The 14,492-nt window shown below is 47.4% G+C and overlaps 1 protein-coding gene across 2 annotated transcripts in view; it reads right to left on the bottom strand.

The window, feature by feature from the left end:
* The window catches only part of SPINT1 (serine peptidase inhibitor, Kunitz type 1), a 76,853-nt gene extending 62,679 nt beyond the window's left edge, over positions 1 to 14,174 (bottom strand). The window contains exon 1 of one of the 2 annotated variants that reach the window (XM_029598588.1): positions 13,056 to 14,174. In XM_029598588.1, the coding sequence (XP_029454448.1) occupies positions 13,056 to 13,467 (412 nt within the window). In that variant the 5' untranslated portion in view covers positions 13,468 to 14,174. The remainder of the gene's footprint in view (positions 1 to 13,055) is intronic. The other variant, XM_029598587.1, reaches the window with a different exon arrangement.
* Between the last annotated feature and the right edge of the window lie 318 nt (positions 14,175 to 14,492).

The following is a 14,492-nucleotide window of genomic DNA, read 5'->3' as shown; positions in this document are numbered from 1 at the left end:
GGGGATACCCGAACCCCCAACAGGCCAATCCGCCCCTGCTTGAGCAGTGCTGTTATCCCTTTGAATGAGATCAGCTTTGCCTTCTTCAATCTTATCAGATCTGCATACAAGGGTAGTCTTGGCCAGTCTGGGGCTATCAGGACCACCCAGTCTGGATATTGAGAAATCTTCCCGACTACCTTGCCTATCATTGGCCGGGGGGGGGGGGGGGGGGGGGGGGGGGGGGGGATGTATAACATCTGATTTGCCAGCCAGGGTTGGGACAATGCATCCATGCCCCTGCATCCCTGTTCTTTCCTTCAGCTGAAGAACCGAATGGCCTTAGTATTCTTTTTTCTCATTAAATCCCGGGTCTAGCTTCGATCGACTGAGAAAATCAGTCTGCAATTGTCCACTGCTGCTCTGTGCACTGCAGAGAGATCCAAGAAATGCCTCTCTGCTGTCTCCACGATGAGGCGTGCCTCTCTCACTAGGGCTTCACTCTTTATGCCCGCCCTGCCTGTTCATAGACCACTGCTGTGGCATTGTCCGAGCAACCCTGAACCACTTTTATTCCTTAACTGGGATTGAAAATAGCTTATGGTCAACCTGATTGCTCTTAACTCTTACACGTTTGTGGAACTTACAACCGTTTGGTGTGGCCAGGACCCCTGAGCGGTTTGGCCCCCCCGAGTGTGTGCTCCCCACCCCTGACAATTCGCATCTGTGGTTATTGCTGTCCACTGAGGGGCTCCTCTGGAAAGGTTGATAGAGTCCAGCCACCACCACAAACTCTGCCTGCTTCGGTACGACAGTGGCAGACTTGTCGTACTGCTGACTTTGTGGCGACTAGTTGTACAATAGGTGCACCTGAAGAGGGTGCATGTGTGCTCTCGCCCCTGGCACTACCCCTGATTACCGCTACCATGAAGTCCAGGACCTGTAGATATCTCCACACATATGGGGGTGGGGCTTGTGACAGGGCCTGCACCTTTCCTATCCTTCTGTCTGTTAAGATGCATCTGCCAGCAAGTTAGGGAGAGTGTAATACAGTGCGCTCAGCCGAGTGCACTGGTTAACCCCTGGTTGGACACACATTTTGGACATTCATCCACAATCCCTTATGCTGTAAGGGGATTAGCCCGTCCAAAACAAGCATCCAACCCCCCAGAAATCTAATAGTGCTCAGACATAAATTCATGTTGATGAGGCTATTAATTATTCTCCCCGATGCAAAAAAAATTTTTTTTTTTTTAAAGTGCACCCGATGCACACATTCTTACTCTTCAAAATTAACGCCTGCCCCGGAGTAGGCAATTTTTGAGCAGCCCAAAAAGTACAAAAAAAAAAAAAGAATAGCAGAAAAAAAAAAAAGCTTTTGTACTTCCTCAGACTTAGTATCGTGGCAATATTACATCGGAGCAACAAAAAGGAGATTTAAAAAAAAAAAAAGAAGTGTGCCAGCAGTCTGGTTAGGAAAAGGAACACTCAATTAACGAGCGTCCATTTTCCTGACCTGTGGCTCTGTTCATGATAGGAAAACTGAGCATCCGTTTTCCTAACCCGCTGACCGCTACCTCTCCTGGGCACCACTGCCAAGAAGGCACATGGGGTGTACAATTTCCTCTAGCGCCTCCTTTTTTACCACGGCAGCCAATTTAAATATTAAATCGGGCACCCCAGAAAGGCTGATCGGCACACGTTAGGAGAGCGGGTACTCCATTACGAGCGCCCATACTGTATTGGACTGTTGGTGTTGAAAAGTACCCCTTAGTACTCTAGCGTCTGAGACGGCTGAAACTGGCTCTCTGCCTTGTTCATCATCCAGCCTAATTTCTCCCTGTCGGCCTTCCTGCAGGGAGTCTGCTCTTATTAGCCAGTCGACCAGGTAAGGGTGCACTTTGACCCTTTCCTTCCTTAAGAAGATCGCCACTACTACCATCCCCTTTGTAAAGGTTCCTGGTGTCGTGGACAGTCCAAAGGGGAGTGCCCTGAACGGATAATGCTGACCGGCTATCTCCAAGCGACACTGGATCTCTCTCCTGATGGGAATGTGAAAATATGCTGACAGATCCAAGGCTGCCAGGAATTCCCCTGTCCTCACGGCCGCCAGTGATTCCATGTGGAAATGGGGGAACTACCAGGGCCCCCGTTTACTCACTTTAGGTCCAGCAGTGGCCAAAAGCTTCATTTATTTCCTAGTACCAAAGAAGGAAGGGAGTATACCCCCCATGCCATCCTGACCGGGCGGTACCAGGATAATGGCTTGCAGCTGAACTAACGTAACATCTGTATGACCGCATCTCCCCTGCGTGCCTTGTATGAGGAGGAAACAAAAGTCTAAGAATCTTAATTCTGGGTGATATCCTTTGCTTATTATGTCCAGGACCCACTGGTCCTTCAATATTTTGGCCCACTCCTATAAAAGATCCATAAAATGCCCCCTACCTGGGGAATCATGGAGCGGGCCCACTCCCTGTCATTAGGCAGTTGTGGCTAAGGGGGGCTCAGGTGTTCCCTTCCTTTGGAAATCTTCTATTCCCCCAAAAGGGCTGAGATCTGCCTGGGATCCTGACTGGGTGAGAGATCTGGCCTCTATTGCCCCTCTGTCTGTACTCCCTGGGCCATGGTCTCCAGTTGCCTCCCCTCACGAAGCCTCTGGGCTTTTCTTCCGGTAACCTTTGGGGCCTCGATCCTCCCCGGTCTTTGACTATCTTCTCTAGGTCTTCTCCAAACAGAAGCCTCCCCTTAAAGGGTAGCTTTCCTAATTTGGTCTTGGACACTGAATCTGCCACCCAATTCTTCAGCCATAAAAGCCCACTAGCCACAACCTCTGTTGCTGCTAACTTCGCTGAAACTATTAGGTTTATTTAAGATGCCAATAACTGTATATTTTTTGCAACAACCACCCTCATACGGGAGCACAATCTTAACGCTTACAACGTATGTATTCCTTTCATTCACTTTAAATATATACGAGATTTATAACCCATTACAAAGTGAATAGCTCACCATATATATTATATAATCATCGGGTTTGTTGTGATGGCTTATTATTCAAAAACAAAATGTAAACCTTAATGGAGGCTCCATTTTTCGAAACATGCCAAAACGCTAAGAGGAGTTCTATCCGCAGAGCAAAAATTTAACTTGAAGCCCGAGCCCCTGATGAGTTCTTAAAACGAACACACACTGTGTCGGGCGCTGTGGAGAAAGCAGTTTAAAGGTTGAAACTGTGGTACAGATTTGGGCGTTTTGGGAAGGGCACATATGATGTTGAATCGCATAGCAACTTCTAAGTGTTTTTTCGCTTTTCTTTATTTGTGGAAACACTTTTCAGTGAACAAATTGTGTGTAAATAAAAAAAAGAAAAAAGGAAAAAACCGTTAAGGTTTACAGTCGTTTTTGAATAAGCCATCGCAACAAACCCGATGATTATATAATATATATGGTGAGCTAGTCACTTTGTAATGGGTTATAAATCCCATATATATTTAAAGTGAATGAAAGGAATACATACGTTGTAAGCGTTAAGATTGTGCTCCCGTATGAGGGTGGTTGTTGCAAAAAATATACGGTTATTGGCATCTTAAATAAACGTGGTTCATTATAAATACGTTTGTTACACTATTACCATAGTTTACATCCAGTTGCTAAGTCTTCAGAAACTCTATTAACGTCATACAAGGTATCTGCTACAAAGGCTGCCGCCAATTCTACTGGGGCTGGCCCTGCCCTATCCTCTAAAGCAGCGATTCTCAACTAATGTGTCGCCAAGCACCGGCTGGTGTGTCGCGTGCTCCCGGTCTCTCTCGCTGCTCTTCCTTCCCTGCTGCCGTTGCTGCCGGGTTATCAGCACGTTCAAGCCCAGTGGGAACGGCAGCGGTGGTAGAAGCAGCAGCTGTGGCACCCGTGGCTGGCCTATTCTTCTTCCCGCGCCCCCCCCCCCCCCCCCCGTGACAGGAAGTGATATGCAGTGCGCGGGAAGGAGAAAGACCATGCTGCATGATAAAGTAGCAGCGGCTGCTGCAGCATCGGCCCCCAAACAATTAAAGCAGCCGGTAATCGGGAAAGGAGACAGCAGCATGAGCCTCCCGCGGCCGATGGGATTCTACTTTCTTGGCCTGCGGGGGCTGGAGGAGGAGGCTGCTGCAGCTACCATTTCAGGGGGGGGGGGAGGAGGAAGTGAATGAGAGAAAGAGAGAGAAGCAGCCAGCCAGCTTGTGTGTGAGAGAATGTATTTGATTGAGAGCATGTGTGTGATTGAGAGAAACTAGTCAGAGAGCTGATGTGTGTGTATATGTGAGACACACACATCAGCTCTCTGACTGATGTGTATGTGAGAGTGTGAGACAGTCAGGGATGTGACTGATGTGTGTGTGAGAGAAAAAGCATGGAAGTGAGAAATCTGGGTATGTGAGAAAGCATGGGAGTAAGAAGCCTGGTGTTGTGGGGGTGTGGGTAAAAAAGCATGGGAGTGAGAAGCCTGATTATGTGAGAGAGAGCATGGGAGTGGGAAGCCTGTGTGTGAGTGCAGGCATAAGAGAAAGACTGGTTGGTAAGGTGACTGTGTGTGTGAATGTGAGAGAAAGAATGTGATTCAGGGAATGAGAAGCCTGTGCAGTGGAGAGCGAGCATGGAAATGACAGAGAGACTGGTGTGTGTGTGTGTAACAGAGAGAAAGTGATTATGGGAATGAGAAGCCTGTGCATGTGAAGAGAGTGAGCATGGGAGTGAGACACAGCATGGGAGTGAGAAGCCTGTATATCTGAAAGAACACAGGAGTGGGAAGCCTGTGTGTGTATGGCATGAGAGAAACTGTTCAGGAAGGTGACTGGTGTGTGTGTGTCAAAGACTGTTTGGGAGATGATTGGTGTGTGAGACAGAAACTGGTCATGGGGGCATGACTGGTATAGTGTGTGTGTGTGTGTGTGTGTGTGTGTGAGAGAGACATGGGCATTAAGGAAGAGGACCATGAGTATAGAGCTTAGCCTCTACTGCTGCTTCTGCTGTGTGCTATGGCCTGCATGGAAGAGGAGTAGGAGAGCTGCTGGAGGGGGTAAGTAAAGGTGGCTTTTTAAGTTTATTTTTCTTGATTGACTGCCATTTTAATTATTTAATATTATGTGATGTGTCTGCTTTTTTTGAAATATTTTATTGGTGTTTGGAGAATTTTTAATAGTTTTTATTTGTTGGATGTTATTCTGTTCATAGCTGTTTTGAAACATTTATTCTGCTTTTTAGTATAGTTTTACAATTATTTCTGTGTGGGGATCTATAGCTGCTTGCTAGTTCTGTTTTCCTAATAAGAGGTGTATTGGTTTTTAGGGCCTGATTTAATATTTGTAGTGTTGCCTTTTCATAGATAGGGTTGCTCCTGTTTGAGTGTATTCCATAATACAGGTGTAACTGTGAGCGGATTAGTTTATGTGCATTACTACAGATCCTGGGAGTATGTTAGGTCGGTTCTGTGTCTGTTACCGAGATGAGATATTTTACTAGCATGTAAATGTTTTATCAGTCTTATTTGTTGTGTTTTCTCAAGAGGACATGCATTGGTGGTAAACTGCTGTCGTTTCATAAGTAGGGCTATTGAGCCTGGAAGTAGGAGTTTGAGTTGCTGTTACTGCGATGACACCAAAACATCTTTTTTGTAGGGTGAGTTGTATGGGGAATGTCATAATTTTGCTTTACATCCATTATTGTGGGTCAGGGGGGTTCCCGTGGATGCAAACTGTACTTTTACATCTAGCCCCGTGACGATCATGGGTCAGTGTGTCACGGATGTGAGAACCATCTGTCAGATGTGTCCCGACAGAAAAAAGGTTGAGAACCACTGCTCTAAAGGTCCTGCATCTTCAGGACCCTGGATCTCTTGTTGAGATCAGATCAGAAGGACCCTGGGATGAAAGCTCAAAACCTCTCTTTAGTAACGTCTCCATGTTCCTGTCCTGAAGGTCTTTCCAGGCCGCCCTACTTTCTACTGGTATGGTAGTTTTCTTTGCTATTGCCGAGACTGCCGCAGCTACTCTAGGCAGATCTAGGAGCGTATCCTTATCCTGCTGTTCTATTAGATACAGCCTCTGCATCTAGCCTCCAGGATCTCCCACTTCACTGACAGCATATCCTGGATTGCTGAATGGATGGAAAAGGCTTTGCAAGGTTTCCTAATCCCTGTCCGAATGGGATTTCCCTTCATTCTAGCTTTGGGCATTTCCTCTTTCAGACGTAGGACTTGCAAGACTTTTGTGATTAGGGCTCCCAGCTCATCTGCCCTAAAGAAACACACCACTGAGTCCCTAGCCTCTGGTTCTTCCTCACCTGGGGAAGAGCCCCCCCCCCCCCACTCCTCCTCAAAACCTCCTAGGTTTCCACCTCAGGACTCTAGGCTTCCCCTCTGAAGAAGGAGCCTTATTCTGCTTACCTGTCATCTGGAGATAGGCTTGGTGCATAGCCAAGATGAACTCCAAGGAAAACTCATACTCTTCCTCCCCCCGAGGACTCTAGTCACTGGCGCTTCTTGGCTGGGGCAACCCTACCCTCCAAAGCTGCAGAGTAATGCCTTGACCGCCCTGAAACTTGTATCAGAGGCAGACAAAAGGATGCACTCCCTGGCGTGCAGTTCAAGTGGCCCAGCCCCAACCATTCCTCCATCACAACTGCGGCAGAGAAAGAGCCAGCGATGCTAGGGACCCACACCTGGTGCACTTCCTCCCCTTGTCCATACCTGGTGCAGGCAGCAATGGTTTGGACCAGGCTGCTTCTCCACCCCTTTTTTTTTTTTTTTTTTTTTTTTTAACTCAGGAACTTTACTCGGGAAGCCAGGAGACCAAAATAACTCATTGCCCAGGGGAGGGAAGATCTGACCTACAGAGGCTGCAGTCCCACGGGGTTCTCACCCTGGCCCGCTACTAGGGAAAGTGACCTTAGGGAAGGTCTTCTTACACTGCTGGACCAGCGACATCTGTGCTCCGTCCCATCTGCTAGAGGCAGAGACTACAGATTTCTCCTTTGCTGGGCCAGCCTTTATGGTAGTAACAGAGGAGAACGTTTCGCACTCTGCCCCCATCTGCTGGTGGGAGGGAGAATCCCACAGGACAAAGAGGAAGAAGGGCCCACTAGTTGCTGTTTCAGCAACAGCATAAGGCAGTCAGGGGAAATGATAGTGGAGACTGCTCAACCAGGTTATTAAAGAACACTTATGATAAGAGGAGAATACATTCTCTGCAAGACTGCCAATAGGGGTGCCAAACTGTGTTGCTGGTTTTTAGTGATGTGAATGGTTGCCTGCTAGGAACTGAACTCATGTTACATAGGCTATCAAATGGCAAGGACTACTGTTAAATACTGATGGCTTAGAAGAATGGCACAGGTCTACAGAGCCTATCCACTAAGCCAGTCACTCCCCCACTGATGTACCTATTTAATACAAAATAAGCCATCACGGCCACAGATCAAAACTTCAAAGGGCATTAGTAATGGTGCAAATCATTCCTTACACTTTTTCAGTGACTATTAACCACCCATGTTTACTGATCAATAAGTTTGCCGGATACACCCAACTAATATTCAGTTGACAGTAAGCTCAAGAAGACAACATCAAATCCATAGGAGCTTGATTGCTTGCTATGAAGTTTGCGGCTCACTGGCACTTCAGGGAAGCCATTTTATTTTATTTATTTAAGGCTTTTCTTTACAGACATTCGTCAGGGTCATCATGCTGGTTTACATCGAACAAGGGGGAACATGGAGAAATCAGTTACAAAAAACAGGGAGAAGCAAACTGGTAGATGCGAATGTGAAATGCATAATAGAAAGAAGTAAAAGCATTAGAAATTTATCAAACTAACATAGTGACATTAAACGGAAGAGTGTAACAGAACTATATACAGGTCATAACATCAATGTCTTAAGCAGTGCACTGCAGAGGCATGTAACATGGTAATGCAGGTATCAATATATATGGAGAAAAGCTAATTGAGATAAGGGGGAGGTGGGGGAAGTAAGGAGGTTAGTTAAATGCCTGTTCACTCCTTCTCTAGAGTCTGTACAGTTTAAACCAGTGTGCTCAGAGGAAGACAGGAGACCAGCATCATATGTTTGATATACATTGGCTTGGAAGGAACAGATAGAAGGAAATAAGTACAGTGCAACACATTCCAATCTGTAACCTCATTAAAAGGCAATAATGATATTTCAGTATCTGTCCCTTTTCCCCTACAAAATAATGAACATGCTACTACTGAAGATAAAGATGCAAATACCCATCTACTGGCTGGGGAATGAACGCATACAAGGGGCAAGCCAGATAAATACCTGAAGATTTAAATAATTAATTTTGAAAATTAAGTCTAAGCCAAATCAGCTATCAGTTCATCTGCTCTGACAACAGCAACTTATGGAGATTTCTGGTAGAGCAGCGTTTTGGGTTTTTTAAAATCTGTTTGTGGTGCCTTTGATCCTCATTAGATTTCTTTACCTTCACTTCCAGCTATCTAACTTGGGTTACAGACAATTATTTGCTAGGAGGTGATTCCTTAATGCCAATGGCTTTTGATTAAAGGGGAATTCTAGTTCTCCAAATTCAAAGCAAACCATTGTCCAGGCAAGTAAAAGAGCCTGGTCTGACTGAACAATAAAATGTCAGACCCTAGCAGGCTCTGAGCATACTTACTTTGAAGAGGTGTTTCATGTAACGTCTAGTTCAATGTTCCTCAACATCATCTTGGAGCCCAGTGGTCCCCAAACTTTAAGGGAAGAGCCAAATCACTAAGAGGGTCAGGAATGGGAAAGTCACCAAGTTTGCTCGAGTTGGGAGGGAGGGGTATGTCTTGCCCTCTAGATTTGAAATGCTGGGAGAGGAAGGGGCGGAGTGCCAGTAATATTTCTAAAATTTCTCAAAAGTTGGCAGTCCTGCCACATCCTGGAAACTCTGCTCCCTTCCTTCCCCTTGCCTTGCAGCTGTCCCGAGTTGGGCAAGGGTAGGTGTATGTGTGTGTGTGTGATTTTAATAGGTGCCAGAGCATTGCCGACACCAAAGCCATCCAGACCTGAGACAATTTCCTCTTCGTTCGGCTGCATGACCACACTAAGAACGTCACCTACAATTAATATGGAGTCTGAGTGGGAGCACTCACTCACAGACCCATCGGTGACCCTGCCCCCCTGTGGCAGCACAGGCTGTTACCAGGGAAACCCCTGCAAGGATCTGAGTGTTCACAGGCCTGTGCTGAGTGTAGGTGAATTTCTTGATGCTACTGTGTGGCCAGATAAGAGAGGAAATTATCATAGGCCCAGAAATGAGGGAGGGGCACAGGAAGCCAAAGAGTGAGAGGAAGATATAGGCATGGGCCCTGCACCCTCCTGTGACTTGGGGATGGGGGAGGGGAAGTGAGAGAAAGGTCCCCTGTTAATGATTTCCAGGGGAAGGGGGATTCCCCCATTGCTATTGGTGCTAAAATTTTAAATCCAGCCCTTCCTTCCCCTCCCTTCCTTATTCACTGGTCACCCTCGCTTACCTAGCAGATCCCCCCCCCAGCTCCTCTGATGCTGGCAAGGCCTGCCCCCCCAGCAGCGGCAGTCCTCTCCCATGGATTCAGCTGGAATAGGCTTGGCATCTTTGCCAGTGATAATCTTTTCCTGTGGGTACAATCCGGTCTTCTCCCGCTGATAGGTCTGGCCTCCCCACCAGCAGCTGACGTCACTGATGAGTCTAGCCATGACTTCCCTTGCCGACAGGGCCTAGGTAACTCTGCAACCCTTTCTGCTGCCACTTGCTTAAAATAAAAAAAAATTCTTCTGCAGGCCAGATCCAGCCATACAAAGGAAAAACATGACAGGCTGCCATAAGGAGCTTGATAGGCCAGGTCAGGCTTTAATGAGAGAGTTGCATGCAATGAAGACAGTCAGGGCCGGTGTATCTCAATAGGTAAACCAGGCAGTTGCCTAGGGCATCAGCCATTAGGGGGCGACAAAAGGCAGACATATAGGGCCATGGGTGGATCCTATCCTGCTCGCAGCCGAGAAATGCAGGCACTTGGTGGGCTGCGAGTGGCACCTGTGTGTGTGTGTGTGTGTGTGTGTGCGCACGAGTAAGAGGAATTGTGTGTACAAGAGAGCAATGGTGTTAGTGAGAGAGAGAGCGCCTGTGTAAAGGTGCATGTGTGAATGAGACAAGGAACTTAAGTGTGCTTAAGAGGGGGCCCTGTGAATGAATGAGGTCAGGGCTAAGCGCAAGGCAGAAGGTTCGCCTAGCACGCCCAACACCCTTGCACCAGCCCTGAAAGTAGTACATATAAATCTCTTATGTATATTCATTGTGGATATCCTGAAAAAGGATGACTGGCTATGGGATACTCCAGGACCATCTTGAGAAACATTGATCTAACTTCATGCTGCAGAGCAAACAAAATTGTCATAACACCCCCCACTTTTCACCATGGGTTAGAACGTGCGGACATCATTGATCTGCTGCAGCATAAAAACTGGTCCACTAATGAAAGGTGATTTCTCTTTGCAAGAATTCTAGATTTAAGGCAAGATTCACTAAGCCATGATCCCCATAAACCAGGCATGGCCAACTCCAGTCCTTCATGGGACAGGTCCTCTGTCACAAGAGTTTGAGAAATTTGAAGATGGCTCCCTCCCTGGTCTCTGCAGCTGTGCTTGATGAGCTTCCCAGCTGCTCTTGCCCTTCCTGAGCAGGTGAGCTGGCAGCTCCTGTGGGTCCTGTTCTGCCTCCTGGTTGCATACCAGGCATAGGGAGCCTGCTACATGTTGCACCCTCTGATGCCACAGACTGCTCACCTATGGCCTCTCATCATGTCTTTAAAAAAAGGGACAGGTGTTGGGAAGAAAACCAGATTCCTTAGAAGTCCTCTGTACCCTGGAACTGCTTTTTTCCTTTTTATTCGAGAAGGCCCCACTGCAGTGAAAGTCTAGCTTTGCTGCCAATGTGCACCATAGAAGGCCCAGGTCTTCCCGTGGTCTATAGATTGAGGCTGTGGCCTGGTCTGGCTTAGCTTCACCCGCAGCAATTCCCTGATACTTTTCCCCTCTCCTGCGGGGCCTCAGTGGGTCAAACAAAAAGTAAAGTAGTCACCCCTGCAAGGGTCTTGCCGAATCGACAGCCCAACTCCCCACGCCCCAGGGTTTGTGATTTGTTTCAGTTGACCTTTTCTCTCTCTGTTTTGTTTTTTTAAACAAAAAAACTTTATAGCAGCCTATGCCAAAAACAGAGGGAAGAGATTAATAGAGAGAGGCAGAAGAGAACACAATTCGGGGGGGGGGGGGGAATGAGGGAGGAGCAGCCCACAGACCTACCATTCCCAGGGTCCCAAATTATCTATGGTAGAGAAGAGGAAACCTCCCGGCCAGGGTGCTTGCCAGACCTCTAAGGGAACTGGTTGGGACCTGGGGTTGCTCAATTGGATGCCTTTTTTTTTTTGTTTACTCAGGAGCAGACTTCCACCAGGGTATACAGCCGGTAACCCAGAAGTCAAGGGGCTCAACTAGGCCAAGAATGAACCATAACTCTAGGAATTAAGCCTCTTTATTAATCCTGACTGCTGGACTGCACCAGGACCATACTTCCCTTGTGGGTCCAGGATGGAGTCATGGGAGGTGTGCCCTCTGAATCTGTCTGTGAGGGAGGAGACATCCCATGTGTATCAACTGGTCTAGCAGGAAGATAAGACATGGAATCTACTCTGAAGGGAAAAGGGTGATCAGTGGAGTTTAAGGATCGGTTCTGGGACTAGTTCTGTTCAATATCTTTGAGTTTGTCTTTTTATGGATAACACCAAGATCTGCAACAGAATGGACGACACATATGAAGGAGCAAAGAAAAAGAGAAGCAATCTAAGAAAGCTCAAGGAGTGTTTGAAGATTTGGCAGCTGGGATTCAGTGCCATGATGTGCATGCATTTGGGGGTACAACAATCTAAAAGGAGTTGTACGTGATGGGGGCTGGAAAAAAAAAAGATTATGTACGCCGACAGTGAGAGAGGCCTTGGCGTGGTACTGTCTGATGATCTGAAGGTAGCGAAGGCCAGAGGAATGCTAGACTGCATAGAAAGGGGTATAAGCAGCAGGAAAAAAAGAGGACATAATGCCCTTGTACAGGTTTTTAGTAAGGCCTCACCTTGAGTTCTATGTTCAGTTCTGGACACCATATATCAAAAAGGATAAGGACAGGATGGAAGTGGCCCAGAGAAAGGAGACCAAAATGATGTGAACTCTGCATCAAAAGATTTATAAGGGGAGACTAGAGAAGAGAGAGGGGGGATATATGATACAGACTTTCAAATATTTGAAAGGAATTAATGATGCACAAAAAAAAAAAAAAAAAAACACACACTTTTCTGATGGAAAGAAAGTTGTAAAACTATGGGGTCATGATATGCAACTCCAAGGAAGAAGACTGAGGCACAACATCAGAACATATTTCTTCAGGGAAAGAGTGATAGATGCACAAAATGCCTTCCTGGAAGAGGCAGTGAAGACAAGAATGGTAATGGAATTTTAAAGAGCATGGGTCAAACACAGAGGATGGATATGGGGTAACCTCTGTTACATCTAAAGTTAACTTTTCTGCATGGGAGTCCCTGCTTGGAGTGGCAACCGCTACCCTAAGCAACTTGCTTGGCAGACTGTATAGACCATTTTGATCTTTATCTGCTGTCATTAACTATATTAGGAACCACAAACAGGTCTAGTTTTCAGGATATCCACAATGAATATGTACAAAATAGGTTTTTATACAATGGAGGCAGTACATGCCAATGTATTGCATGGATCTTATGAAAACCAAACCTATTCAGGTCTCCTGAGGACCTGAGCTGTTCACCCCTTCCACAGACAGAAAAGAAAAAAAAGAGTCTTAGGAGTCAGGCAGCATCTTCTCTAGAGACATAACATGGGGAAAATCTTTTTTAGTGCATTGGCTCCTTAGATTCCAGCCAAACGATTCCAACTTACTGGACAATAAGCTGGTCTGAATTTTTAATCAAGGGAATTGCTCCTTAAATAACCAACTATGAGCACAGGAAAGCAAGCAAGCTCATTATGGTACTTACCGTCGGTAGGCTCCCTTTCTGCCACATAGGTATCGTAAACTTCCTGCTTGACATAATTTAGAAAACCATCCTTCCTGGCAAACTTACAAACAAAGGATTGTTCATAGAGGCAATTCATGAGAAAGCACGTTTTGATAAGATCTTCCCCCTCCGTGGCCTGCTCTGCGAGAGCCAAGTTACAGGTCGGGGTCTTGCAGCAAGCCCTGACACAGTCCTTGCCCCTGTGCACCGGTGACGAGCCCAGAAAGGTGGCTCCGCTCTTGACAGAATCGTCCAGGTCCAGGATGAAGTTTGGCATCCCTTTGGTGAAACTGTTCAGGCAGGCTTCCCCGAAAGATTCCTCGTGCCCCCGGACGGGCAGGCTCGGGCAGAAAGCAGCCAACACCAAGAGGGCCACCCCCACGCCAGCCATCGGGCCTTCCTGTTTGCCAGATGCCCTTGGGCCAAAACAAGCACGATCGGGGGAGAGAGGGGGGGCGGGGGGTTACACCCAGACCCCTGCGAGCCACTCGAGTCAACCAATAGAATAAACTTCCTCTTCACCTCCAAAAAAAATACACGTTTTTCCACTTTTCTGACAGTTTCTTCTGGTGGATTAAGCCGAATGCGTTGGTTCCTTCTTGTGGTTTTCTTCTGATCTTCAGAAAAAAAAAAAAAAGAAACCGTACTTATTGCTTTTCTCACCTGAAAAGAATGGAGCCAGTCCGTTCGTATTGCACTGCGATTTTGTGTTTGCTTTTGATCCAATTTAGCAGGGGAATGAAGAGCCTTGGCGTGATCCCCTGGGTCTGGAGGCTGCTTCTCGCCTTTCCCACCTTCTCCAAACTAATAAAGCCGGCCCCAGCTCTCCGCCTCCCCGGGAGAAACAGAACCCCGAGTCCGCTCCACGCTTTTTTTTTTTTTTTCCCCCACCACCACCTCCTTTCCCTTCTGCGTTTTGTCGCGGAGTTTCAAGTGAAACCTTGCAGGGTGTCACTCCTTAACCCCTTCCCCGCTGCGAAGGTGTCGCCTTTACCTGCAAACAGGAAGTGAAACCCAACGCCTTTTGCTAACGAGAATCCAATCACTCCCACCTGCCTGAGTAAGAGGAGGAGGAGGCGGGGAGAGAGGCCGAGGAATCCTGCTAGGCAGGGGGGGGGGGGAGGCACCCGGGGGCAGAAAGCGGCAGTGACAGAGAGAGCAGAGCAGAGCAAGCCGCTCGCTCACCCTCCCTCCCACCCACCGCCGCCTCTGCCATGGCGACGCCAAGGAGGCCGTCCATGCTCTCGGAGGAGCCAGCAGCCGGATAAATATCTGCAGATCTGCTGAGGTCTCCCGGGGAGCAGAGATGGAAGCAGGATCGGGAGAGAGCGCACAGACTTCCAGGCGTAAAGGATTCCGCCTGCAAGCATCGGTGACACTTATGGACCATTTTTCCCTCCCCCCATCAGAACAATC

This window comes from Rhinatrema bivittatum, chromosome 4 (genome assembly GCF_901001135.1).
Source record: "Rhinatrema bivittatum chromosome 4, aRhiBiv1.1, whole genome shotgun sequence".
Taxonomy (NCBI): Eukaryota; Metazoa; Chordata; class Amphibia; order Gymnophiona; family Rhinatrematidae; genus Rhinatrema; species Rhinatrema bivittatum.
The sequence above is the reverse complement of the archived record's forward strand: the minus strand, read 5'-3'. Positions and strand labels throughout refer to the sequence as shown.